This window comes from Aspergillus foveolatus, assembly GCF_047715535.1.
Source record: "Aspergillus foveolatus strain CBS 279.81 unplaced genomic scaffold BDW70scaffold_7, whole genome shotgun sequence".
Classification (NCBI taxonomy): Eukaryota; Fungi; Ascomycota; class Eurotiomycetes; order Eurotiales; family Aspergillaceae; genus Aspergillus; species Aspergillus foveolatus.
The window spans coordinates 379,262-405,727 of NW_027396071.1; the positions used below are offsets into that span (position 1 = coordinate 379,262).

A 26,466-nucleotide genomic window follows, 5' to 3' on the forward strand; every position below is an offset into this window, starting at 1 on the left:
CACTGTTTAAATAAAGACAAAATAGATCTCACTCAGCAATAATAATAATATTTCAGACAACACAATTCAGCCGGTGGCTGTGACCTAGTCGGTGTTGGACAACGGACTGGATGGGTCGACTAGTGGGTGAGGTATCAAGGTCCAGGCAATGTTGCAGCTGCAAGTGAGATCCGATCCTTTAAAGTGCCAGGTCCACAACCCCGATCTTAAGACAGGGTGACGCAGTGACGAAGCAGGACGAGCAGGTAGGGCAGGAATGTGACAAAGTACCCGCGGAGTGGACAAAGGATTGCGAGGGATAGTGCGGCGCACGGAATCAGAGCACCAATGCGTCCGAGTCAAAGTCTTTCAGGTCTTTCAGGTCTTTCTGATTTGCTGGTCTCTGGAGCGCTCGATATGGCGACTGCTCTAGGATCAGATATTTCCGCTGTGTTGCTGGGTCGAAGTAGCGGCGCAGGGGGTGCAAATATAGTATGCGATGAAGATGGCCGGCAGATTGCAGCAAGGAGGAAAGGGAGCGAGTGCCGCGGAAGTGGCCCGTCTGGTCCGGCGAGGAGAAACTCTGACTGGAAAGATAGCAAGTGGGAGGACTCAAGGGAGGAGGTCGGTCACGCAATAGGCAATAAAGAGGGCCTGGAGAGCGAGGATAAGGGAATGGCGGCGGAAGAAGAGTGAGCGCGAGGAGAGTCCGTCAAGGAATGGGTGATGGTGAGGAATTTCAAGAAGGCCAACAGAAGGGGGATCCAGCATTGATATATAACCAGCTAGGGTCTTAAGAGTCAAAAGGTATCTTTTAAGGATGGCCTAGAGGAATCTAATTAAACAAAAAAATAAGAGACAAAAAAAGCAAGGCTTAAACTCACGGGAAAAACAAAAAAGGCCAGGAAACAGTTTCAAAAGGGGAAAATGGAAATAATTGACAGAAAGAGGAATAAACGAATAAACGCTGAATCGTCATAAATAATAGTAATTACATGTAACAGGGCTATAACTGATCAAGAGGCTAGAGCAGGTTAAAAAAAAAAAAAGACAAATAAAATAATTCAGACTTGGAAGCTCTGCGGCTCTCCCGTCCCGATGGAAAGGTACGCGAAGCTGTGGGTTGAGCGATCCATCAACTGCCCCTTTCTTGCTTTTTGTTAGGGGTTCCCCAACACTGGCACCAGAAGACCATCATCGATATTTCAGGATGCAGCCTTGAAACTCCCGATCTGAGGCATCGGGCGACCTGGGCATGGTCTTTCTCACTCTCTCAAGCTAATATTGGAATCGGCTCGCCTGGTCAGCCAACGTCTTTCGGGCTGGGTGTAGCTGAAAGGCCAGAGGACGCCGTAGGAGTTGTGATTGCTCCCCAAAAATAAAACGGTGGATGATGAGTAATAATACGGGAAGAGCAACCAACAGGGGCATGGCGTCAGGTCAGGCCCAGCCACCATCCTCCTTGAAGGCCAACATGAAACTGATCTGGAAAAAGAACATAAAGGAAGCAAATTACTAGAGCTCTCCACCAGGGCCCGCCGGGGAATCAGAGCTAGGGAACCGACTCTTCGGACAGGTTTGATGGTTTGATGGCGATACCGCGGATGGATCCGAATCCAGACTCCATCTGCACCAGACCCGCCTCTCTTAATCAATCCCTCGCGTGGTGACGATTTCGACGAGAAAGACCAGAATCAGGGGCACTAAGACAGCAGGCCAGAAACTCAGAATCCAGGCGCTGAGCCCTATATCGTTGGTCGTCGGTTTCTTTCAGATTGTTCCAACCAGACGTGCAAACGTCCATCAATCTCCCGAATTTTCAGGCCAGCGCTATCATTGGTGGAGGCAGAACAAATGGACGCCGACAGCCGTCATGGTTGGATATCATTGAGTCCAGCGTCTCAATGCTCAAGACTCAGAGACCGAGGCTACGGACATCCGTCGGCAGGAAAGATACGTAGCTTGACAGGCATTACCCCAGCTCGGCTGAGATAGCGAATCGCATGATTGTTTACCAGCAATCCCCGTCGACGGTGGGATGCTGTAGCACTTTCAAATCAAAGCTTTCCTTGACTCTAGGGAAATGCCGCTGGGCTCTTATGATTTGACTCATGATTTGACCCCCAAATACCGTGGACAGAGTATCTACGTATACCTACTGGACTAACATCACATGGAGCTTAGCTGGCCGCATCCCCATGCTGCACCTGCGGGAGTAAGAGGGTATCGAACGACTAGCTAACCTAAGATTTAGTGCTAGAACCGTTGCCAGCAGATCTTCTTCCACTGTGATGCCCTTTCAAAGCGGAAAATCGCGGACTTTTCCAGGCCCCAGAGGCTGCAGCGCTGCTCTCTGTCCTCCCTCCAAGCCAATCTGATAGACTTTCTACACCCAACTTCAGCCAATATCAGCCAATATCAGCAATTCAGCCAAAGTAGAGGGTTTCGTGATAATACTGTCATCGTTGGGGTGTTTGCTTGAATTCGGCGACCGTTGCTTTGTGCCTGTGGAAGTCACGGGAAATCCACCTGGGCAAAAGGGGCCTGGTTGCTCCGTGGCTCGATGACATTATTTGATAATCATGGGTGGAGGATATGCGACTCTCCACCGCCAAGTGCCAAATCCCGTCTCCCCGTTACCACTAACCGGCTGTATTGTCCTGTACGACGACCGTCAGTCCATCGAATCTTCTTTTCCTTCTAGCGTCTTTCCCGGCTGGTCCTCCCCCACAGCGTAATGCCATCTAGCAAGTGGCGGACCTGGTTTTGGTTCGTCCCACAGTAGACCACGCGTCTGGAAGCCCTGCGAGTCGCCCTTTTGGACGTTCTGGAGAACGGCTGTCTACCTGGGGTAGAACAATTAGTCAATATTACCGCCGTATTCTGCCAGTGGTTTGCGGTTCCGCCCGCCGAAATGCCTGCTACTAGCGACCGGGAAAATGATCCCTTCCTCAGCTGGACTACGCAACAGGTGGACCATTGGACGACGAAGGATCAGCTTCCTGGCTCAATTGGAATTGAGCCTTCACCCCAGCAGAAAGCCACGCGGGTTGCGGGCCCGCGGTCCAACTTCGGCTCCCTCAGGTTAACAACGTTACGAACCTACGGCTGTCGGCGACAAGCACATGTCTCGGGGCTTTAGAGTTTCCCTCCATTTTCGTGTCGCGCTCGTTCCGGGATATCGGGCCCCGGATTGGCTGCGCGCAAGCGTGTTTCAAGTGTCGTGGGCGGCGGCTGACAACCGGAGTGTCAGCTCCTTGGTAAATCATGGAGGCGGATGCATGGGTGATCCTCGGCGCGACAGCGCTTGACGAAACTTCCGGGAAAATTCGAAGCGGTACTTTGGTGTTGGATCCATGATGGGGAGGAGGTGGGCGGTTGGCAGCTGCCAGGCTGTATCCGCGGCGCACTGCGGGCTGCCGGGGACCGTGTGAGATCATTGTTAGAGCGCGTCTCCAGAGAAAGACATCACCTAGGCACTGGGTCTAGAGTGCGAAAACCACCCGGTATGTGGTCTTGAATGGGCCAGGGCCGCAAAGAAGGAACCTCTCCCAGGTATCCAGACGGCGGATGCAGACGGATTAGCAGTTCGGGTATGCAGATGTTCCTGCATTGGCGCCTGCAGTTGAGTGGATTAGTCCAAGATCATCGACCCTCTGGCTGCAGCCCAGCGGGTATTCCAGCTTCCAGGACGATTCTGGAAGCTATCCTTTCCATGGTTCACTCCACGGACCGTTGGCCTCCCACAGCCTACCCGTAGAAACTAAACGACGGCTACTCTAGAAAAGAGTAAAGACCACGCGGTACCTAAGGAGTAGCCTGCGGAATTTTTCACCTAAGAGGATGCCTCTCCACATCTGGCGACTCCCAACTCCGTACAGACACTCCGTACCAATCAATTCTCATGCTTACCCTCATCGAAGGGCCGATGTAATGATCCAGAAACCGCACCAGCACGGTTTAGGACAAAGTCAAATACATTAGGTACCGGTGCGAAAACGGAGAACGATCCGGTCGCGAATACAGCTAGAACCGCACTAGAAAACAAAGAACGGCACTTGTCGCCAGGTCCAGAATTTGAGCCGTCGGGGCCCATTGATCTCTCAGTTGGGGTTGGCAGGGAGACGATTCCGCGTTCCACTGCGGTACTTCCACCGCTTCACACCCTGCAGGGAGATCGCTTCTCCTGAGTCCGTCCAGGGATCAACGTCTATCAGCATCCCAAGCAGACTAGTGCTTCGAGCTTCCAATTGCTCAAGCCTTACGGAACACACCCGAACTTCCGCGAAGGGAAGACGATGGCCCACGGGTAATCGCTCTCGATGAGATACGGAGACGGGATCCTGCGGACCTCAAGACAAAAAAAGCCCATAGTATCAAATAGTCAGTATGACTTCAGAACGAGTCATTTTCTAGACTTTCCTTTCTGTGTGTTCCGGAGTATACGCCGGACTGATTCTCACATCTACATCTCCTGATCTGGTACTTTTCTTCCCTAGAGGAATCCGGGCTCGGCTGCCCGCATTAGCTTAAACTTGAAGATGTTTGAGCAATAACGAAACTCGTTAACGGAACTCTGAGACCGGCCGAGCTCAGGAATGACGATGAATAAAACTGACAGATCTCTGGCCTGGGGCTCGCCTTGGCGCATCGGCGCATGGCGACAGGGTTCCTGTCCCCGGCGCTGTCAGTAATCTGCGGTAGATCAGATACTACAAATCTATCAAGAGGCCCGAGGGCGCATATCGGAGCTATGAGCGGTACTTGCTCGTACGACAGACGACGCTTAGGCGCATGCTTTATTTGCTTGCATGCAGCTTGCAGACGCGATCTACCGATCTGCCAGGGAACCAAGCGGGAGGCTGAAGGGGCGGGAGGTCTGATCGCGAGGAATGCGAACATGCCTTGCAGAATTATTGCCTTGAATCTTGAGAAGAGATATTCAATGGAAGCAGGGGGCTCAAGTGGCTGAAATGGTGGCTGAACCCCGTTCAGGCAAGCTTCCAATTGTGCAGTGTACGGATTCATCACATCCGCTCTGATGATGTACGTTGCATATACATTGCATATACATCACAATAGCCAGCCTACCTCCGCTTTGTCTCCGTCCAGCAGGTATACTGTCTATTACACAGGCTACACGTGCCGAAACGCGTTGGCACTAATAATGCAGGAGCGTCGCCTTAGAAACGTTTATCAGACCACAAACCATGGTTAAATCTCCGTTTCCGTTCCCAGGGGCGCTGATTCCGGTTGCCGTAAGGGTATTCCCCGAACCGCCTATCTGACAACTGAGACAGCCGAAAAATATGATATATCTTAAAATACGGGAGATTTGAAATGAACTTCAACCAGTGAGCTCACTCGCATTAGCCCTGGACTGAATCCAATCGCGCCGCCGCAGCCTCTCCGTCTCATCCTTTGTGATCCTTCCCGGAAAGAAACCATACACTACGGCTGTCGGCTTTCTTGTCCGTACATCTTCCTACTCGGGCAATCTCATGATTGTTCCTCAGCTACCGGATTCAGTATTTAGAGCTTGAGCTCAAGCTTGGCTTGAGCTTGCTTGCGCAGCCTGCCGCAGCAGTCGGACAGTCAGAAAAAGCAACCTGCACGACCGCAGACGGCAGGCGCTCCCACCCGCCCGAACCGCTGGGACCGTCAGCACTTTTGACTTATCCGAAGTAGCTGCTTGATAGGTCGAGATGCATTTGTCAATTTCTGATATATGGGATGTGCTCTCTACCGCGCCTCGGAGATGTCTTCCAGGTCACTGTCGATTTATCAGTGTCTGAGGGGGCTAAAACCGGGCCACTCATCTGATCGAGACCGGGCTTCCCTGTTATTGAGGCGTCAGTCGCAGCCGCGAATTATATTCAGAGAATAAGGCCTGAGACAGGTATATAGTTATACGCCGCTAGCCGGGATGAATCGAGCCCAAAAGGTACGCGCAGCGCGCGATGCGGCATCTTCGCGATTCATTTCGGTCCGTAAAGCTCAGTGACACTGAGGACCCTCAGCCTTCGTGTTACCGGGATATTCTAGAACTCCCGTGGAACAGGGTTGCATTGCTGCAAGTTCTCATGCAGCAGCTGGCCGCCGTGGGCGGGAGACTAGCCTTGAGGCATCGTATTATGAACTTTGGCCGAGAGTGGCATTCCTGAAAAGTGTCTAAATTATCAGCTCAGATCCAGCGTACGCTATCATATGTCAGTATGAGCGTACGCGTCCATCAATGGATACAACTCACGGAGTATTCCGTCTCACTCCTGTCAGGCTGGCAACCACGTACTGGGCGCTATCTTGGGCGAAGCAAAAAAAGAGAAAAACCAGGCAGGATAACAGCTGAGATTTTCGATATGATTCCGCGCACCGCGGCGTTATGTAAGAGGGACGAATCGGCGTTGTTGTCAACCCTATTTAGTCAAACTTGCGGCCCTATAATCAGTATGTTTGGTACGGAGTACGCATTGAAGTCTCAGAAGCTGAAACTCGGCGTCGTACACTGTCCTCCATACTCGCGAGGGAGATAACCGCGTGGTGCCCTGATGGAATACTTCGTATGGCCACGTAAGACAGCGCTGCCATTGCCACTCAGCTGCCACGTTATCTTACCTCAGCTTGGGATACTCAGGAACAGGAAGCCACCAACTGACAGGACTCCGTACAGTAAGATTATTAGGCACTTTCCGATAGCCTAACTGTCCAGGTGCTCCATACGGCAACGCGGAAAATAGCAACATTTTTTAGCCTGTCCCGTCAACCAGGTAACTCATGACAATCATGCAGATAGCGATACCGATACGTATCCATGATCCATTCCATGATCCATTCCATTATGCAGCCCCAGCCCCTGATCTTCGCGGATCACTATTATCGCGGCCGGATTCGCCCCCTGAAATCGATAGCCATTTTGGTTCCGGCGTCTGGACTCTGTGATAGTGGCTGCTGGCACTACGTCGTGAAAATTGCCTCCTTGGTACCCTGTAATGCTGATGGCGTACGGGCGAAAAAGTACGTGGTCAAGGTGAGTACAGAGGATGGAGTACCTTGAAGGATGTCGCTTCGGCCCGTACAATTTTGACTTTCAGGCACCACAGGCACCAGCAACATTCTCTTTTGTCCACTACTTCTACGTTACTTTGAGAACTGCGCGAACTTCGATCTAGAGCACTTGCAGCCTGACTGCGGTTGAACCTGCATCGTCAGTTTCCATCTGTCTTTCTCAGATTCTTCAACCTTCCATGATACGCATTTCACCTTCCCAAGGGGGAGGCAGGGACAAAGAATGAAAATGAAGCGTCAGCGGCGCTGTGGCAAAAACCAAAATTATCCATTCGTCTGCGGATACCCTGTACGGGTACTGCGTATACAGGAGACAGTCTGGATTTTGCAAGCTAATGTTGAGACGCACGCAGATACCTGACTGAAGAAGCAAGAGGTGTGCCTCTGCAACCCCGCCCCACCGTCGGATGGACCAGTGGTCACTGGTCGGTGATGGATCAGAGGGATCACCGCGATTATCTGTGATCCATCCTTGTCAGGTGATCTCAATGTGCTGTACGGAGTACAAAGTAATCCTCGGTAATCCGTCAGAGTCCGTCGAGCGACCATCCCAGACCATTCCAGCTAAGTCGACATTCAGACCAGTAAAGTCCACGTTTATCCTGGCTGAAGTTCGAAGAGATGAGCGATCTTCACACTACGCCATACGCCAGTGGATGTATGTGGTCGTTGCCGCCGGCTTTGTTTCTGCTCGTGGCGTTGAGTCGATACAATACGGTAAAGGACTGGACGGCAGACGTCGATGAGGTGATGGTGATGCGATACTACCGTACGAAGTACTTTGGATCAGTAGACTATAGGCTATGGCGTAGCGCCCATGTTTGCTTACTCGCCTAACTGTCGAATGAAGGACACAGGAAAAGAGACAGGAACAACGACTGGTCAACTTAGCAAAGGTACCAGGATGCCGCGGGAAGATCAGAGGCGTTCCGGCACTTTAATCTCAGTTCGAAGTTCTCTTTGTTCTGTGGCTTGCCGGTGGTTGACTAGTTGACTCTGATCTGGAACGCTGAATAACGTAGAATAATAGGCTGTTGACTATTGAGTTGGCTGCTTCTGTTTGGGAATTGGGGTGATGGAATCGGATGGAATAGACAGGTAAGTTAATGAAGTTCTAGGCCTTCATTTTGTTTTGTTTTGGGTATATGTGTGCTATAAGAGGTCCGGTGTTTTCTGTATATTGCGTGTTTGGGGTGTTGGAGATATATTTGTTTTGCTACCGAGGGTGCGGATATGCCCTGAATTTCAAGGTAAGGCCGATACTAACGACAGTCAAAAGTCGAAACGGTAGTTTGGTGCATTGACAGTAGGTCGGCTATTTTCCTACTGCTTATCGAGACCTTGCGTCTTGATGCAGTTGTACGCCATCTCGAACTGCAAAGCCAGCATTTAGCAACGTCTCGACATCCCGGAAAAGAGAAAGCTCACCTGCTCATCCGTTTGGCAGATAAACACCCGCTTTGCATCCGATCTCCCGCTGGCGGTGATATCCACTACGGTCTCGTCGTCTCCAGGCCCCTGCTGATTCTTCTCCGAATCAACCGCAAAGCCAAGACATCGAGTCTTCTCTATAACAGCCTTCCTCAGCAGCGCGCTCTTCTCGCCGATTCCACCGGCGAATACAATCCCTTCGACCTGCCCGTCCAGCTTGACGTAGTAGTTGCCAATATAGCCGACTATGCGGTCGACGAGGATGTCGAAGGCGAGTTTGTGCTGCTCACTTGGGGGGTCCTCGACTGCGATCTGAGCGAAGTCTGTTGTGCCCGTCAGGACCTTCCAGCCGGATTTCTTGTTTAGGATTTCTTCCGCCTGTGGACAGTCGTTAGCGTTATCTGGACTGCTACGTGCAGGTAAAGTGCTTACCGTGCTGATATGCATCTCCTTGGTACTTGCAGGGCTGAGCTTCCCCGCCTCGTTGGTATAGTGGAAGACAAGCCTGGGAAACCGGGAATTAGCTCGCATCCAGCAAGGAGGTGCACGGATCGCGGTCGATCAGATCAGATCAGATCCGGCTCCTTCAGACCCAAGGCCAGGGTCCAGCTGGGATACTCACGATGGATCGATATCGCCGCTGCGTGTGGCGCCTGGTAGCCCAGCTAGGGGTGTTAATCCCATTCTAAGCAGGAATGTCAGTATCAGGATCGCTATGCCTGAATGGCTGGCTTCTTTCCCGGGATACAGGACGCTAGGGGTGCATGCATGAATGAATAAACGAATGAATAGTTGGTCTAGACACATACGAAGTATCGACGGATTTTCCATCCTTGATCGCACACACAGACGCACCGCTCCCTATATGCAGGGCAATCAGGCTTGTCTTCTCAACCGGCTTGTTCAGGTATTCGGCCACCGAGCGCAGGATGAACGAGTAGCTTATCCCATGAAACCCGTACTTGCGCAATTTGTTGCGCCTGGCTGTTTCCTGGTCGATTGGATAGGTCTTCACGTAAGGAGGGAGAGACTTGTGGAAGGAGGAGTCAAAGAACGTAATGCTCTGGACGTTCGGGAGCTCCTTTTTGCATAGCCGGACGATTTCGAGCGCGGCGAAGTTATGCCTGCCATTTGTGGACAAGAACAAGTCAGAAACTCTCCGTATTTTCTATCTCGACACCAGTAGGAAACAAGCGAATTAGGAAGCGAGTGAATGCACATACAAAGGCGCCAAATCCTCCAAGTCCTCCAGCTGGTGGTACGTCTCCTCGTTGATCAACACAGGACTCTCAAAGTCGCCGCCGTGCACGACCCGATGGCAGATGTAAGCCAGGTCGTCGGCACTAGCAACATCTTTAAGATCAGGGTCAGTGAAGCAGCGGTGCAGCAGGAGCTTGAAAGCGTCTGGTCCTGAGCTGATCTTCTCCTTCAGCTCTTCTTTCTTCTGCTTCGAGCCGACGCTGTACTTGAATGTTGCGGGGGGTGCGGTGATGCCGGAGACTTGTGCGGTCGCGATAACACTGGGGGTTTTGGTGTAGCTGTAGAAGGTGATTTTGACGGAGGAGGAGCCCGCGTTTACGGAGAGAATAAATTTGCGGGGCATGTTGAAATGCTGCTGATTTTGTTGTGGTCGTCTGGTAGATAGGTAGGGTATAGTTCGTAGTTGTTTGGATGGGCAGCAGTTAGTTTAAAGTAAGTGAAATCGACTTCGACTAGAGAATACACGTCTGAGACGGAGCTGATTATTCGATCATTTCACGGTGTCTATATCTTTTCCATCTTGTTTTCTGACGTTGTTCTTATCTCCGCGCAGTCTCACAATGCTTGTTGTCGGCCGGTTTGTGATGTCAACCTGAGCACGGTGACGTAGTGCAGCCGTCTCTGCCGAGTCTGGCCAGTCTACCCAACCTGGCTTAGGTATATCTTAGAGCAGCAGTACAGAAACAAAGATATCTCGAGCTTCCCTAATAATAAACTGACCTACAAACAATACATCGATCCCCATCTACATAGCCGCCACAATGCCAGGAGAAGTCATCGAGCAACCGAACCCGGCGCCAAAGCCGTCGCACGTCCCCGATTTAGTAGAGAAGCTCATAATTCCCGCGCAGAAGACGAAGCTGGAGCAAAGCGATTGTGATGCATTGCATAAGTATCGTCGCGCGGCAGCGTATATTGCTGCTGGTATGTTTGGCTTTTGATGGATTAGTCGGTGCATTGGGTGCTGACGCCTCTATACAGCGATGATCTTCCTACAGGATAATGTAATGCTGAAACGGGCTCTAACGAAGGAGGATATCAAGCCGAGACTTCTTGGTCAGTAGCTTTCTCAAGGCTTATGGCTGGGAATGAGTGTACTGACCGATGTCGCAGGACACTGGGGAACATGTCCTGGGTTGATCCTCGTTTACTCTCACCTGAATTACGTGATCAAGAAGCAGAACCTCAATATGCTGTATGTTGTTGGGCCAGGGCATGGAGCGCCGGGCTTGCTAGCATCGTTGTGGCTTGAGGGCTCGCTTGGGAAGTTTTACCCGCAGTATACCAAGGACAAGGAGGGTCTGCACAACCTCATCTCGACGTTTAGTACCAGTGCCGGACTGCCTAGGTGAGATTCCATCGACCTAGAAAGAAGTCAGAAAAGCTAACGTGTTGAAGCCACATCAATGCTGAAACACCCGGCGCTATCCACGAAGGAGGAGAGCTGGGCTATGCGCTGTCTGTCTCCTTTGGCGCGGTCATGGATAACCCCGATTTGATTGTAACTTGTGTGGTTGGAGACGGAGAGGCGGAAACTGGTCCAACAGCTACGTAAGTTTGTGACCGCGTGTGGTGAATTAATCCTGCTAAAGGTTTGGTCAGATCGTGGCATGCGATCAAGTACATCGATCCAGCTGAGTCAGGAGCGGTGCTTCCAATCCTGCATGTGAATGGCTTCAAGATCAGCGAGCGCACTATTTTTGGGTGCATGGATAACAGGGAGATTGTCTGCCTGTTTACAGGGTACGGATATCAGGTGCGCATTGTCGAGGACCTCGAGGACATCGACAGCGACCTTCATAGCGCTATATCCTGGGCGGTTGAGGAGATCCGTAACATTCAGAAAGCAGCGCGCTCCGGCAAGCCTATCATGAAGCCTCGATGGCCCATGATTGTCTTGCGGACGCCCAAGGTATGCGCCCCATTCCCCTGGCTTGACGTTAATCAGCTGACGTGTATTAGGGTTGGTCAGGGCCGAAAGAGCTGCATGGCCAGTTCATCGAAGGGTCGTTTCACTCCCACCAGGTTCCCCTTCCTAATGCTAAGAAAGACGATGAGGAGCTCCAGGCCCTGCAGAAGTGGCTGTCCTCATACAAGCCCGATGAGCTGTTTACAGAGTCTGGCGACGTTATCGACGAAATCTTATCCATTATTCCTTCGGATGATAAGAAACTCGGCATGAGACCCGAGGCCTACAAGACTCATCTACCGCCGGACCTCCCTGACTGGAGACAGTTCTGCGTGAAAAAAGGGGATCAGTTCAGCGCCATGAAGACCATTGCTAGCTTCATCGACCAGGTTTTCGTCAAGAACCCGCATACCGTCCGGTTATTCTCGCCCGACGAGCTGGAGAGTAACAAGTTGAGCGCTGCCCTATCACATACGGGAAGGAATTTCCAGTGGGATGAGTTCTCGAATGCAAAAGGTGGGCGGGTGATCGAGGTCCTGAGCGAGCATTTGTGTCAGGGCTTCATGCAAGGATATACATTGACCGGCCGGACGGGCATCTTCCCATCGTATGAGAGTTTCTTGGGTATTATCCATACCATGATGGTCCAGTATGCCAAGTTCGCAAAGATGGTACGTCAAGTCGAGTACAGTCAGCGCTTCCTGCTAACCAGCAAACAGGCTAAAGAAACGGCATGGCACCATGACGTGAGTAGTATCAACTACATCGAGACCAGCACCTGGGCCCGACAGGAGCACAATGGCTTTTCTCACCAAAATCCATCCTTCATCGGCGCGGTTCTCAAACTGAAGCCGTACGCCGCCCGCGTCTACCTGCCTCCCGACGCCAACACATTTCTTACCACTCTACACCACTGCCTGAAATCAAAAAATTATATCAACCTCATGGTCGGCTCAAAGCAACCCACCCCAGTGTACCTGAGCCCCGAGGAAGCGGAAAGCCACTGCCGAGCCGGAGCCTCAATCTTCAAGTTCTGCAGTACCGACGATGGGCTCCGCCCGGATGTCGTACTCGTTGGAATCGGTGTTGAGGTCATGTTCGAAGTTATCAAGGCGGCAGCCATACTGCGAGAACGATGTCCTGAGCTGCGTGTCCGTGTAGTCAACGTAACTGACCTATTCATCCTCGAGAACGAGGGCGCCCACCCCCACGCCTTGAAGCATGAGGCCTTCGACAACCTCTTCACCGAGGATCGCTCCATCCATTTCAACTATCATGGATATGCGAACGAACTCCAAGGCCTGCTCTTTGGCCGCCCTAAGCTCGACCGGGCAACCATCAAGGGATATAAGGAAGAGGGAAGCACCACAACTCCATTTGACATGATGCTTGTGAATGAGGTATCGCGGTACCACGTCGCGAAGGCAGCCGTCACGGGAGGAGCGAGGTTCAATGAGAAAGTCAAGCTGCGGCACCAGGAGCTTTGCTCTGAATTCGATCATAACATTGCTGAGACGCGCAAGTATATCATGAACAACCATCAAGGTGAGTGAGCTGCTTTTGATGGATATTATTCGGATTCATCCTGACATCTTAGTAGATCCCGAAGACACATACAATATGCCCTCATTTAACTAGCAAATGAAAACTGGAGCTAGGCATATCAGAGTACCGAATCAGAACACCTTTCACGGTTAATAGTCCAGATCCTCTTGCTAGGTAGTCCTGTAAGAATGTAGGAAGTCAAGAAAGTTAATGGGGTGAGTCTGAATCGTAGGAGGACAAATGACAGGGGCACGGGCTGTAACACGGCTCGGCTGATCGTCTTCCTCTCCTCTCCCCGTACTCTGGAGTCTATCTTTTTGAATAATCCATCTTATCATCATCATCAGGGCATCCCATCTCCTGTCCTGTCGCATCCTTTCGCGGCGCTGGCCTTGTACTGCTTTCATGCCAGTTTTTGCTGGGCTGCTTTGGGGGGTCAATCTCCTCAGTCCCTAAGACCAACTGTCCTCGACTCTCTCCCCTCATCTCGTGTCAGAGATTTGTTTCGCAAGGGTGCGATCCTTCGCGTCGAATTTTTGAGTCCTCATCAATTCTCACAGACACCCTCAGTATCTGTGACCTCCGGCCATCTGGTTACGGGATGGTGGGCTTAAGCTGACGAGAATTCTACCGCAAGGAGGGTTCGTCGGGCCGTTGCAGTCGACAAGATCCTCACTTGGCTGGCCTGATGATAAGATGATATCGATGGCGTTGCAAGATCGATCTTTCCAGTCCATCAATCAATCCATACGCCAATGAGAACAAAGCGATGAAGTTCGACTCTAGCCATTCCTGGCAGACAAGAAAGTTCCCGATCTACTCGGACCAATTTCCATCAGCAGCTAAGCCATTTTCAACAAACCTTGCGACCATCTGTCAACCTTGTGGAACTTTCCTAGGCTGAAGCCCACCCAAGCCTTCAACTGCCGAATAACACACGGCCCGACCGAGGCCAGGGACAGGAGTCGAACAAATCACAGACTCTTAGGTGTGGGACTGCTCCGCCAGCAACCGAAGGCTGCCATCATGGAGAAACAGCGGACATGCAAATCTATCCGTTCCCGACTCCGGGGCCTGTTTGGCAGATTTTTTGGCGATGCGCAAGTAGTTTTCGCGATCTTCTTTTCGCGTCATGTTGACTGTTTCAGACTCTGTCAGAGACTCGACCTCATGGCCAAGCCTCAGCCTATAAGCCTCGTTCGCTGCAATCTGATATCTCGCCCAGCATACTTCTAAAAGACGCTGCTGCCGCTCGTTTACTAATAATTTGGCCCCAAAACCAACGGCCTATCCTTTCCTTCGCTATATCTACATCCGTGCTCTATAGTCTGTACTATTCACTCAGTTTCAAATCCGACGAGCGCCCTTACGCAATATTGATCGGCTCTCCCTGGATCTTTCAGTCGTTACCCCGTCTTGAAGTCTCTTCTTTCTCTCATCTACGAGTGGTTGGTTAAAGATGTCCGACAGCAACTTGGACATTAGCAATTACATACTGCCTAACGGCACCGTCCCTTATGAGGTCAGAAGACAGCTGCAGACCGGTTGCCATGCCTATATCGATGGGATAGGCACTCCTTACGGCTATGTCCCCTCTCTCGCAGCAGGCATCGTCTTTCTTGTCCTCTTCGGCCTTACAATGGTAGGCCAGGCAGTTCAGTTTGCCTGGAAACGGACCTGGTGGTGCGCTGTATTCGCTGTGGGAAGCCTCAGTAAGTACTTCTTTACTCTTCGCTATTTTATACCGTCTTCTCATACCATACCACCACAGCCGAAGTCATAGGCTGGGCTGGCCGAACCTGGTCCGCAGAATGCCCATACAACACCAATGCTTTTCTCATGCAAATCACAACCCTGATCATAGGTAAGCCTCCCGCCCATACATGCTTTACAGATCCCCGAACATGGGAGAAGCTAACAAATTCGAAGCACCCACCTTTTACACGGCTGGCGTCTATGTCCTCCTCGGCCGCTTCATCGAACTCCTTGGCCGCGACTCCTCAATCCTCAGCCCGCGAGTGTATCTCATCATCTTCGTAACTTGCGACATCATTTCGCTCGTAGTCCAAGCTATTGGCGGCGGAATGGCGTCTGTCGCCGCCGCGCAAGAAAACGGCAACACAACTCCGGGTACAAACATCATGGTCGCCGGTATCATCTTTCAAATGGCATCGATTACCGTCTTCGTCCTCTGCGCGGCAGACTTTGTCCGTCGGACCCTCGCCCGCCGGCTCTTGCAGAACTATACCAAGACAATCGTGCCGCTGCTTGCGGCGATGGTTTTCTCGGTACTCTGTATCTATGTCCGGAGCATTTATCGGACCATTGAGTTATTGGAAGGCTGGAGTGGGTATCTTATTACCACAGAGAGATTCTTCATTGCGCTTGATGGGGCAATGATGGTTCTTGCTGTCGCCGTCTTTAACCTGATCCATCCCGGGTGGTTTTTGCCTGAGTCTGGTAATGGAGGAAAAGGGGGTGAAGATGGGAGCTTCACGGAGCTGAGGTACCTGGGTTAACGTGACTTGATTACCTCTTTCGCTTTATGTTATTATCTTTTTTATTTTTTACTTGCCTGAGCGCCTTTGGTGTGCACCTCCGGATGCGCTTCATACCTTGGATCCAAAGTAGACCAGGTTTCGATATAGATGCCTTGCTCGTGCTAGGCAGAAATTCTACAGTATACCGCTTGAAAAGTAGAAACTAAACTTGGAATTAACAGAGCTAGAAGACCATAACAAGATATTAAAACCCAGCTTGGCGTATTCGTAAAGTGAGAAGGTAATACAAGCCCGAAAGCCGCAGAGAAGACAAAATTGGGACTGGAACAAAATGAGGTGAGCCCAACTCCAAGCTGAATCCCCTAGCTGATACAGTATAATTCCATCCGACTTCGCCAGGCTAACGCGGAAACAAAATCATAAATTCAATTCGGAATTAGGAAGCCAAGGATTTGGAGAGTTCGACTAAAGTCCATCAACAGCTTCAATCCAACCATAAACCAACCCCACGACCAAGGTAGCCGCTGTCCAAACGAATCCCCACGCCGAAGCGCCTTCGAAGCTAGCACCGCTTATTGTCCCTGCAACCTGAATGATAGTGTTGGCCATGAGAACAGTGGCTAGAGTCACCGTTCGCTTGATAAGCACCCTGGTCCTCCATGAAAGCGCACCCCAAGTCTTCCGATAAACGGTGGAGGCAAGGTATTCTCCCTGCTGAGGAAGGACGCGCTTTCCTTTTTCAATTTCGGTATCCTGTACGGCCGGGGTACCCGCAGAGCTGACAAAGAGGAAGTCCCTCGCTGCCCACCCCGCTGGGAGGAGACAGAGGAATAGAGTCGGTAAGCCGGCAGGGCCGGCGTGGACTCGGGTGACGCTGGGGAGTCTCTCGAAATGCACAACTAACTGCGCGGGGAGCCAGGTCTGATAGCTAAAATATAAGGTGACGGTGTAGATGGCTGTAGCGAGAATGGTCGTGTATACGGTGATGCCCCAGTCTTGGAGGATGCCCCGGTTGGAGACGGCGGTGGAAGGGGCGCGGGCGAGATTGTGGACGGAACTAGGCTTGCGCAGAAGAGAAAACGGTACGGCGCTAGAAATTAATACGATTGCATAAGATGCAAGGACCGCTGTTGGTCGGAGTCCGTAGAAGGATGAGAGCAGAGCGTAGGTCGGCAGGTGGATCAGGAACACGAAATTTAGAACGTCGCGTCCTACCGAGACTGTTAGTAAGTAAAGCATCGCGAGGACGAGAGAAATACGGCTGCTGACCGTCGAAACCCAATGCCCAAGCTGACGCGACCTCGACAGCTTTCCATGTCATCAAACCTCCCACTTCCCACCATTCCTCAAGATGCCTGCTCACACTACCCAATTCGCCGAGGGTAATTGGAGACGTGAGAGTAAACAGAGTCGAGCTGAGTGCTAAGCTACTGATTATTACCAGAAAGAAGCGCGCCAGTGACGGAATGCGCCCGACCATGGGCTTCGGAGGAGGAGGGGGCGCTTTCGCGACTTCGGCGTAGGACTTTTTCGGACTCGACGAGACGAGGGTTTCATTCTTACGGGGAGCCATCTTCTCGTGATTGTATGCGGATAAACCAGCCTCCAAGGGTGCAGGGCGGAAGTTCGCAACAGTGATGAGAAAAAAATGAAAAGAATAACAAGGAGCGAGTTCGATTTAATGGTGGTGGGATGGCAGCTGGGCCGTGAGCATGTGATGATGTCACCGACGACTAGACCTGGGCATGACAGCTCTAACCAAGAGGAAATACTGCCCTTTAACCTTGGAACCTTCTTTTAGAATGGTTTACCCCTCGCCCAAGCATTATTAGTATTACTGGTATTACTCGGAGTATATTCTAGCTGGCAGTGGAGTGCTCTCGTCTTATCCTATACCTAGAATCGAAGCAAATGTCCTTACCCTCTAGCGGAGACTAACCTACGATAACGTCATTTTGGCGTGAACGATTAAGATCTGACAGACCATGGAGACGACATTTCCATGGTTGAGCGCTGTCAAGAATATCAGCAGTTGTATTGAATAAAATAAGGCTTGTCGGTCCAGATCTCGCTCCTTGTGCAGAGCAGATCAATCGTCGAGCAGAGAATGGAAGTCTGTAGAATATCCAAAAAAAGGCGGTAGTTAAATCGATAGCCAATTGATCATCAGTGTACAAGTACGGCAGGGGTATAGGGCCTATGCCGCCGGCCCAAACAAACAAATCATAAACATTCCTCTTACATCTTGATATCTGGCTGACATCTCAGTCGTCATCTTTCTCCACGGGTTTGGTGAAGAACTCCAAAGTCCCCTGCTCGCGACCCTTGGTATCCCGCATCGCTATCTGGTACTTTCCATGATCCCAGAGATCCTTGATCGTTAGTTCTCTGGTACGGCCCAAGCTCTCAATAGCACTGATACGCTCAAGGGTGGCTTCCAGGTGCCCTTCGAATCCGGGCTGGGAGCAGACTTCGCGGAACGCATGCTGCATAGGTACCGAATCAGCCCGGACCATCGCGTGCGAGTTGATGGTGAAGATATTCTCGTGATCATAGCTCTGGATGAAGTCGGCCCTGGTCATAATCTGTCGTGCCTCGTGAAGTGGTATTTCCGGAAGTATATGGCCTTTCTCTTCGTCGTACGTTTTCTCCATCGCTTTTTCCTTATCCACTAGCGCCTTTGCCATCACCATAGCCGCAGACTGTTTCTCATTAGAGCTGGGGAATCTGGCATGCATCAATGCATACTTACGGCATACTTTTGCTGGTCCATGACATCGTCATCCATCTCCTCTCCAAGGATCCAGCATTTGTTAAGGAACCATGTCTTCTCAGCCTCGCAGATATCGTTGCACAGCTTCATGAAGTCCGGAGCCTTTGCAACCCTGCTGAGGTACGATAGCCGGCCTCCAACCTTGTCGTAGACTGCTTTGAGGACTTCATCAGATAGGTGCTCGTTGAAGTAGTCTTTGCGGTATTTTCTCAACGCTGCCATTGCTTTATCTTTGGGGAGATCCACCACTGGGATGGTTTCCATCCTGGTTGCGTAACGCTTTAGTCTTTCATAGACCCAGTAGTCATCACTGTTGAAAACTGTCCATGCTGCAATCAGCCCGGATCTACTTCGAAATCTGGATATTCGCATGAATACAAACCTGTTGTAACAAGGTTACTGGCTGCCCACTGCTCGGCCCTTTGCTGGATCATCTCAAGAAGGTCTTGGCCATCGGGGTCGTCCCTGACCATGTGTGTGCTGTTGATGATCAGTACAAGCGGAGCTTTCCCCTTGGACCTCCTTTTCATTGCGACCTTCTCCAACTTGTTGAATGCACGCTCAATATCCAAGAGGGCGGTGGTATCCCTCGGTCCTTTGATGCTGAAGAGGCTACCGATGTAACTGCGGAGATGGGTCAGTACAGACCCTCACGTGCAATTCAAGAAAGAATCCTGCGTACTCTTCATGGAACTCGAAGTCTAGTGCTTTCCCAAGCCGGATTCGGAAAATCTCCTGATCACCATGAGCATCGAAAATTGCGCATCCGTCTCCATTGATTTTGCGCATGGCCTCCAGAAGCATAGAAGTCTTCCCAGTACCCTTCTCACCGATGAGCAGGAAGTAATGGCCCGGGATCCCACCAGAGATGATCTGGTCGATCTTGTGTTGCTCGTCTCGAACCAACCAGTGCTCCTCATGGTTATACTGATGCTTCGGACCCACGCCGGCAACCTCGAGCGCAGGGTCACCTGGTTCAAAAGCGTTCTCCATCTTCTGTAGAATGAGATACTTGTAATATTTATGGTATGAGTACCCAGCAATGCTATTACTGGTTAGTCAACAGCCAATACAAGCCCAATTCTAGGATGGATATACCCTAAGACAGCAATTGACGCGAAAGTCGTCGCCGCTGACTCCAGCATTTTCAGGATGGTGGATCTGAGATTAGGGTCCTGGTCATTGTCTTTGCCTTTACCGTCGTCTTGGTTCGCTTGATCCTGAGGGTCAGGAGCTCCAGGGATTGCGCTCTGTGTGAAAGTCTGGCCAGAAAACATCGCGCACACCCTACCGGGCCGCCTTGGTGGTAGCCGTGGGCGCGCTCGAGTTGAAGAAACCAGGTATCGCTGAATGGAGCGCGAAAACATGTTGACTGGTTTAAAGGCCAAAAAAAAGAAAAGAAAAAGAGAGACGAGTCGATACTGAACTGATAAATATGAAAATCGACAGAAGGGAATGGCGGTGAAGACCGACGTGATTGCGCTTGAAGCTGGGATCCTGACAATTGGTATACAAATATTAAGCGGCAATTACTGGACGCAATTGCAGCGGTTCAGGAGGTTCCAGAAATCGACTGTACCTGACCTGCAGAGAAAAAATCCCACAAGAATGTCTTAATGAGTGTCGAGGGTGGGAAAGAGAGAAGAAGAAAGAAAACAAAGACAAAGCGGATCTGAGAGGAAAAAAGGAAGTCAAAAGAATGGAACCGGTGATGATTGTTGTCGTCGTGACTCGCAGATGCGATCTGGCTGTGCTGCGCCTCAGGATCGATGGAGTCGCTCTGCAGATCCAGCTGCTTGGCGGCAAACTGGCCTTCGATCTCGCATAAACTGAGGCTGAAGTGTGGCGGGAGTCTTCTTATCATCCAGGTTTCCTCTTCTCAACTGTAAGTGATAAAAAAAAGTCATAATCAGGGCATATCCGGATATAAGGGGAGAATGGGTTTACGTTCGAGGTCTTGGTTGCCTCACTTCAGGTCGTAAAGTTCAGCCTGGGACAGAAGCGCCACTTTGCCTAAGTCCAAAAATGACTATGTTATTGAAAAGTTCGATCGAGAGAAGGCATGCGTAAAGGATTACAGAGTAATACAGATAGATATCATTTCAGGTCCTGCTTTAAAACACATACCCCAAGCTATGATGATGAGAAATATTTTGCGAATGCACTCATTCTCCGTAACACTTTGTCCAAACAACCACCCGTTGAGCACATCCTCTTGCAATGGCCTTTCTATCCTTTCTTCTTCCCCTCCCACATCTCCCTTGCACTTAACGCAGTTCTACTATTCCTTTATCACTATTCGACGAAATTCAACTTACCAACCGATGCGACATGCCCATGACGTGGAACGCCGAGGCAGAAGCTAGGGTATGCACCCAATAGATATACCATTCCACTTCTAGTTGCTGACCTTTCAAAGCTGCTTCTCGGTATTCTGGCCCAAGTGAGAGGTGTTCTCGATTACAAAGCTCTAGCAGCCCATATGGGTCCCGGTATGGCTCTACCATCAACGAGCATCAAAGTACCTTACTGACCTTACTGATCCCATGGCAGAGTGCTCTGTTATCGCGCTGCGCCAGCACATTTCCAGGCTCCGTAGGGATGCCGGTATCCCCGCCAGTAGCCCTAAGAAAGCTCGTGTTCATCCCTCCGAATACACTCCAAAGGTTTCGAAGCAGACTGCGTCACGAGTAAAGAGACCATATTGCTTTATCGATGAGGAAAAGGAGGATTCAGAGAAGGACTTTAAGCCGATAATCAAATGCGAAGACGAGAAGAACAAGGAGGAAAAGGATAAGGTGCCCTTTTTTGTTGATCTCGTTGGTTGAGCAAACGCCACTGTTTTTGACCCTACGTTGGGGATAATATAACCGTCTGCTTGGTATGGGGAAATTATGTTATTTTGTGGTGAAACAGGCTACGGGAATTTAGACAACTCAGTCGGCATCTTGTCTACAAAATCACGTTTTACTTCCTACAGCCGCCTGTATGTAATGACTCCATAGCAACCGCAATTGAGCTCCGCCAACTTCGAACTATGACCACAAAATACATCACTGTCGCGTGCGCCAAAGCGTGTAGGCAAAAGCATAAACCGCATACTCAACGCCGGCAAACAGAGTTCCACGGGCCAGTACTAGGTTAGAATCAAAGTTAACCAACATGTAAACGGTAAAACTAGAAGAGTGAGAACAAGTCCCCGGGTGATGATGCATTATGCTGGGGTTGCTCTGTGGGGACCGATCCCATTCCTCCCACCGCCCGAAGACTTCCGAGGGAGTTCCGGGACCGCATCCGCGAAATTTTCTCTCCAGCTTCAAACCGGCTTTCCCTGTCGCTTCATCTTCTTTTCATACTCTGGGGTTTGTTTGATGCATTTGCTTGGATACAGGGTGGTTGCTTGATTCAATTGCCCTCTTCCTCTGTATATTATCCTTTTAATCCCCTTTATTCTAGAATCCTCGTTCTCACTATACTTCCTCGAATTTTTCTTCCTTTCTCCGTTCTCCGGAGCTTTACCCACACGGTCACCGACAGCCTCAATTATTCCTGTCATTAAAATTCAGCTCCAGCTCCAGCTTCGATAACCCGAAAATATGGCACAGACCAATGGCGAGATGGAGCACTCAAAAGGTTTGTTGCCACGGAGCATTCCGAGAACACTGAACTAATTTAGTTACAGAGTCTCCAGAGCAAATCACCAATGGAAACAACCAGGAGGGTGTCCAGGAGGACGATGGCGCTGGCGGTATGTTGGATTGATATTGCTACCTGTGGCTATCCTGAAAATTAGTCTCTGACAGCGGTTCTGCACAGGCCTCTTCCAGATCTCCGTGAAACTTCCTCATGAACCTTACAAGATCCAGGTTATGGTGCGTTTTAGCCAATGGCAGGTTAACCACACCAGCGTCTCTAATAGCTATCGTTTAGGTATCAAGCCAAGAACAAGTCCAGGATGTCCGTCAATCTATCGTCGAGCTGCCCGGTACATTTCAGTACACCTGCTTCCATCTTGAGTTCAATGGTAAACGCATCAACGACTTTGTCGAGCTTTCTGAGGTTCCTGGCTTGCAGGCCGATTCAGAGATTGTTCTGGTGGAAGATCCCTATACTGAGAAAGATGCTCGCATGCACGTTGTACGCCTGAGGGAGCTGCTTGGAGCCGCGGGTGACCGAGTTGATACCCTCAACGGTGTCAACGCTGGTCTGTCTCTCCATGATTCGATTGCTGCCGAGGCTGGTAGCGAGAAGTCAGAAAAGGAGCACTTGCTTGCCAAGTACGACATCTCCGGATCTTCTTCGCTGAAGACTATTCTTCCCAGGTCGGAGGCACCCGCCCCCAAGACCGTCAAGTCGATCTCCCTTTCTCCATGGAACCCGCCACCTCATCACCTCCGTCAGAAGGGACACTTGCTCTATCTCCAGGTTACTACCAATGAGGGAGAGCAGTTCCAGATTACCTCCCACGTTTCTGGGTTCTTCGTCAACAAGTGCTCCAACAGCAGATTCGATCCTTTCCCCAAAACCGTTCCCAAGAAGGGAAGCGCGCATTCGCTTCTCAACCTGATTTCTCAGCTTTCTCCGTCCTTTGATGCTGCCTTCAAGGAACTCCAGGAATCCAACAACCAGAAAGATCTTTTGACCACCTTCCCCTTCCAAAACTCCATTCCTAGCAGCCCATGGCTTGTCGCTCCACCGGCCTCCAACGTAAATGCTCACCAGCCCGACATCACTCGCTCTCAGGAAAACTACCTCGTCTCCGGTGTGGACAATGCTGAAACCCTGCGCGACTGGAATGAAGAGTTCCAAACCACCAAGGAACTGCCCCGCGAGACTGTTCAAGACCGTGTTTTCCGCGAGCGGCTTACATCCAAGCTGTTTGCTGATTACAACGAGGCTGCTGCCCGCGGTGCTGTTTTGGTCGCTCGGGGTGAAGTTGCTCCTCTCAACCCCACGGAGGCTCAGGACGCTCAAATTTTCGTATACAACAACATCTTCTACTCCTTTGGTGCTGATGGCGTTGGTACCTTTGCTTCTGAGGGTGGTGATGAAGCTGCGCGTGTAGCTGTCGGCAAGGATGTTCTGGGTATCAAGGCCGTCAACCAGCTCGACATCAACGGCTTGTTTACACCAGGAACCATCGTGGTTGACTACATGGGCAAGCGTATTGTTGGACAGAGTATCGTTCCTGGAATTTTCAAGCAGCGAGAACCTGGCGAGCACCAGATCGACTACGGTGGTGTTGAGGGCAAGGACGTTGTCGCTACCCACCCCGACTTTGTTCCTGTTTTTGAGAAGCTTTCTAAGGCCCTCAGGATCAAGAAACACCCTGTGTGGGATAAGGACAACCAGCGCCACGATCTCGAGGGTAGTGTGGAAACTAAGGGTCTTTTGGGTACAGACGGCCGTAAATACGTTCTTGACCTCTACCGCGTCACCCCGCTTGATGTGGCATGGAACGAGGAAGAGGGCGGCGATGCATACCCTCATCGGATGTCAGTTCTTCGCTTGGAACTGGTCGAGTCTTACTGGAGGGCCAAGATGAGCCAGTACGTCAAGGCTGAAGTCGAGCGCCGACGTGCCGCTAAGGCAGAGGAAGCTGCTAAGAAGGAAAAGTCTTCTGAAGCTACTGAGTCCAAGGAAGAGGGCTCTGAGGAGAAGTCCGAAGAAGCATTGGATCAGGAGCGTGTCGATATCTCCGGTTTCTCCCTTGCTCTCAACCCGGACGTTTTCAGCGGCCAGATCCCTCAAACCGACGAGGAGAAGGAGCAGTGGGCTCAGGACGAGAAGGAAGTCCGTGATGCTTGTGACTTTTTGCGGTCCAAGGTAATGCCAGAGTTGATCCAGGATCTGCACGATGGCGACGTGGGCTTCCCGATGGACGGCCAGTCTCTTAGCCAATTGTTGCACAAGCGTGGTATCAACATCCGCTACTTGGGTAAATTGGCCAACCTGGCCAAGGAGAAGGGCTCGCGCCTTGAGGCTCTCTCTACTCTGTTGCTGCAGGAGATGGTTGTTCGTGCATTCAAGCACATTACGAACAAATACTTGCGTAACCTTCCTGCGCCGTTTGCTGCTTCTTGCGTTGCCCACCTTCTGAACTGCCTTCTCGGTGCTGATGTCAATGCGACACCGCGCGCTGAGATCGATTCCTCTCTCCGCGAGATCTACCCGGAGGGCGACTTCTCTTTCGAGAAGGTCACACCCGAAGCTCTCAGGGCAGAAATTGAGAAGCAGGTTACCCTCAGATATCGCTTCAATTTGGAGTCCGAGTGGTTCAACTCTCTGCGACACCTGCAGCTTCTTCGCGATATTGCTATCAAGCTTGGTCTTCAGCTTGGTGCTCGCGATTTCGTGTTCACCAAGGCCCAAGTTGAGGGCTTGAAGAAGGTCTTGCCTGTTGCCAACGGTGTCAACGGCGCCGGACAGGATGAGGGCAGCAAGAAGAAGAAGAAGAACAAGAACGGTGACTCTACTTCACCGGCTCGTTCCGCTGCTGCAGAGAAGCCGATTGTTACCTTTACCCCGGACGACATTGTGAACATCGTCCCCTTGGTCAAGGATGCCTCTCCACGGAGTTCGCTTGCTGAGGAGGCTTTGGAAGCGGGTCGCATCTCTCTCATGCAGAACCAGAAGCAGCTTGGCCAGGAGCTCATCTTGGAGTCTCTGTCTCTGCATGAGCAGATCTATGGTATCCTCCACCCTGAAGTCGCCAAGCTGTATCACCAGCTGTCTATGCTCTACTACCAAACAGACGAGAAGGATGCCGCTGTCGAGCTGGCTCGGAAGGCAGTTATCGTCACCGAACGCACACTCGGTGTTGACTCCGCCGACACCATCTTGAGCTACCTCAACCTCAGTCTCTTTGAGCACGCTTCTGGAAACACCAAAGTTGCGCTTGCGTACATCAAACACGCCATGGACCTGTGGAAGATCATCTTCGGTTCCAACCACCCGGATTCGATCACCACTATGAACAACGCTGCGGTTATGCTTCAGCACTTGAAGCAGTACTCTGACTCCAGGAAGTGGTTCGAGGCATCCTTGTCAGTCTGTGAATCACTCTTCGGCAAGCAGTCCATCAACACTGCGACAATTCTCTTCCAGCTTGCGCAGGCACTGGCCCTTGACCAAGACTCCAAGGCTGCTGTTGGCAAGATGCGCGATGCGTACAACATCTTCCTCAGCCAGCTCGGCCCCGAAGACCGCAACACCAAGGAGGCGGAGACATGGCTCGAGCAGCTCACGCAGAACGCTGTCTCCATCGCCAAGCACGCCAAAGACATCCAGGCCCGCCGCCTGCGTCGTATCAATATGGGCACTCGGACTACTCTAGGAACCCAAATTCAACCTCAGGTTGGCCAGTCAACAGCCGATGTCTCTGCGCCCAGCCAGGCTTCTAACTCTTCTATCGACTCGAGGAACATTGATGAACTGCTGAAGTTCATCGAGGGTGGCGACACGAGCTCTTCGCGAACCAAGCAGAAGAAGCGTGCTGCTGCCAGCAACCCTAAGCTTCGTGGATCGAAGAAGTCCTCTGCTTGAATTTCTTCATACTCTCTGTTCGAATAAAAACAAATGTCTGGGTGTTACATCTCCTTTTGACCTTCACATCTCTTGACGGCCATACTTTTTTTCTCTAGCCCTTATTTCCAGGGCTCGTACGTTGGATGAGCGGAATTCTTGGATATACTTCTGACTTGTTTTTACAATTTGTAGAAATCTCTACTCTCATATCTGGGTTTGGGTTGCTATTCGGCATGGATTGTTACGAGGTTCACTATGGGCAGCGCATAGCAGGCAAGGTCGGGTGATTTGCACGCTGTACTGGTGTCCTGCATCTGTATATTATATATGACCACAACTAACTCATGCATTGAATGACCTACTATTTACACGGCAAACTGTAATGCGATGAAATATGCTCGAGTGACCATGAACCAATGGTGCTTTCAATCCTAGTGCTGCTGAGTCATCTGCGCTACGCCGTTTTCGACTCCGTC

General features: G+C 51.0%; 9 protein-coding genes across 9 annotated transcripts; 6 read left to right on the forward strand and 3 right to left on the reverse strand.

Moving 5' to 3' along the window:
- Positions 1-327: 327 nt before the first annotated feature.
- On the forward strand, positions 328-675 carry BDW70DRAFT_157024 (uncharacterized protein; the record flags this gene model as incomplete). Its single annotated transcript, XM_073740281.1, has 1 exon — positions 328-675. The coding sequence occupies one exon, from the start codon at positions 328-330 to the stop codon at positions 673-675; it is 348 nt and encodes a 115-aa protein (XP_073599186.1).
- A 1,880-nt stretch (positions 676-2,555) lies between these two features.
- BDW70DRAFT_129900 (uncharacterized protein) lies at positions 2,556-3,192 on the forward strand. The gene has a single exon (XM_073735713.1). The coding sequence runs from the start codon at positions 2,894-2,896 to the stop codon at positions 3,119-3,121; it is 228 nt and encodes a 75-aa protein (XP_073599187.1). The 5' UTR covers positions 2,556-2,893; the 3' UTR covers positions 3,122-3,192.
- A 5,165-nt stretch (positions 3,193-8,357) lies between these two features.
- Positions 8,358-10,222, reverse strand: BDW70DRAFT_109382 (putative acetate kinase). Its single transcript, XM_073734496.1, has 6 exons — positions 9,699-10,222; positions 9,285-9,599; positions 9,098-9,160; positions 8,908-8,980; positions 8,473-8,853; positions 8,358-8,418 (listed from the first exon to the last, which is right to left on the reverse strand). Exons 1-6 carry the CDS (start codon positions 10,076-10,078, stop codon positions 8,368-8,370), a joined length of 1,263 nt encoding a protein of 420 aa, XP_073599188.1. The 5' UTR covers positions 10,079-10,222; the 3' UTR covers positions 8,358-8,367.
- Positions 10,223-10,425: 203 nt separating this feature from the next.
- BDW70DRAFT_129916 (putative phosphoketolase) lies at positions 10,426-13,314 on the forward strand. Its single transcript, XM_073735714.1, has 8 exons — positions 10,426-10,659; positions 10,717-10,791; positions 10,849-11,083; positions 11,134-11,286; positions 11,338-11,647; positions 11,698-12,315; positions 12,364-13,189; positions 13,245-13,314. Exons 1-8 carry the CDS (start codon positions 10,497-10,499, stop codon positions 13,280-13,282), a joined length of 2,418 nt encoding a protein of 805 aa, XP_073599189.1. The 5' UTR covers positions 10,426-10,496; the 3' UTR covers positions 13,283-13,314.
- Positions 13,315-14,537: 1,223 nt separating this feature from the next.
- BDW70DRAFT_109422 (RTA1 domain-containing protein) lies at positions 14,538-15,866 on the forward strand. The gene is made up of 3 exons (XM_073734497.1): positions 14,538-14,901; positions 14,961-15,053; positions 15,119-15,866. The coding sequence occupies exons 1-3, from the start codon at positions 14,649-14,651 to the stop codon at positions 15,706-15,708; spliced, it is 936 nt and encodes a 311-aa protein (XP_073599190.1). The 5' UTR covers positions 14,538-14,648; the 3' UTR covers positions 15,709-15,866.
- Positions 15,867-15,878: 12 nt separating this feature from the next.
- On the reverse strand, positions 15,879-17,349 carry BDW70DRAFT_129930 (uncharacterized protein). The gene is made up of 2 exons (XM_073735715.1): positions 16,960-17,349; positions 15,879-16,901 (listed from the first exon to the last, which is right to left on the reverse strand). Exons 1-2 carry the CDS (start codon positions 17,261-17,263, stop codon positions 16,156-16,158), a joined length of 1,050 nt encoding a protein of 349 aa, XP_073599191.1. The 5' UTR covers positions 17,264-17,349; the 3' UTR covers positions 15,879-16,155.
- A 346-nt stretch (positions 17,350-17,695) lies between these two features.
- BDW70DRAFT_109494 (ATP-binding protein) lies at positions 17,696-20,320 on the reverse strand. Its single transcript, XM_073734499.1, has 5 exons — positions 19,562-20,320; positions 19,146-19,508; positions 18,846-19,087; positions 18,443-18,783; positions 17,696-18,392 (listed from the first exon to the last, which is right to left on the reverse strand). Exons 1-5 carry the CDS (start codon positions 19,828-19,830, stop codon positions 17,955-17,957), a joined length of 1,653 nt encoding a protein of 550 aa, XP_073599192.1. The 5' UTR covers positions 19,831-20,320; the 3' UTR covers positions 17,696-17,954.
- A 474-nt stretch (positions 20,321-20,794) lies between these two features.
- On the forward strand, positions 20,795-21,291 carry BDW70DRAFT_157030 (uncharacterized protein; the record flags this gene model as incomplete). The annotated part of the gene is made up of 3 exons (XM_073740282.1): positions 20,795-20,830; positions 20,883-20,955; positions 21,017-21,291. 3 exons carry the CDS (start codon positions 20,795-20,797, stop codon positions 21,289-21,291), a joined length of 384 nt encoding a protein of 127 aa, XP_073599193.1.
- Positions 21,292-21,792: 501 nt separating this feature from the next.
- BDW70DRAFT_109502 (translation initiation factor 3 subunit CLU1) lies at positions 21,793-26,345 on the forward strand. The gene is made up of 4 exons (XM_073734500.1): positions 21,793-22,096; positions 22,146-22,211; positions 22,280-22,335; positions 22,394-26,345. The coding sequence occupies exons 1-4, from the start codon at positions 22,060-22,062 to the stop codon at positions 26,006-26,008; spliced, it is 3,774 nt and encodes a 1,257-aa protein (XP_073599194.1). The 5' UTR covers positions 21,793-22,059; the 3' UTR covers positions 26,009-26,345.
- The last annotated feature ends 121 nt before the right edge of the window (positions 26,346-26,466 follow it).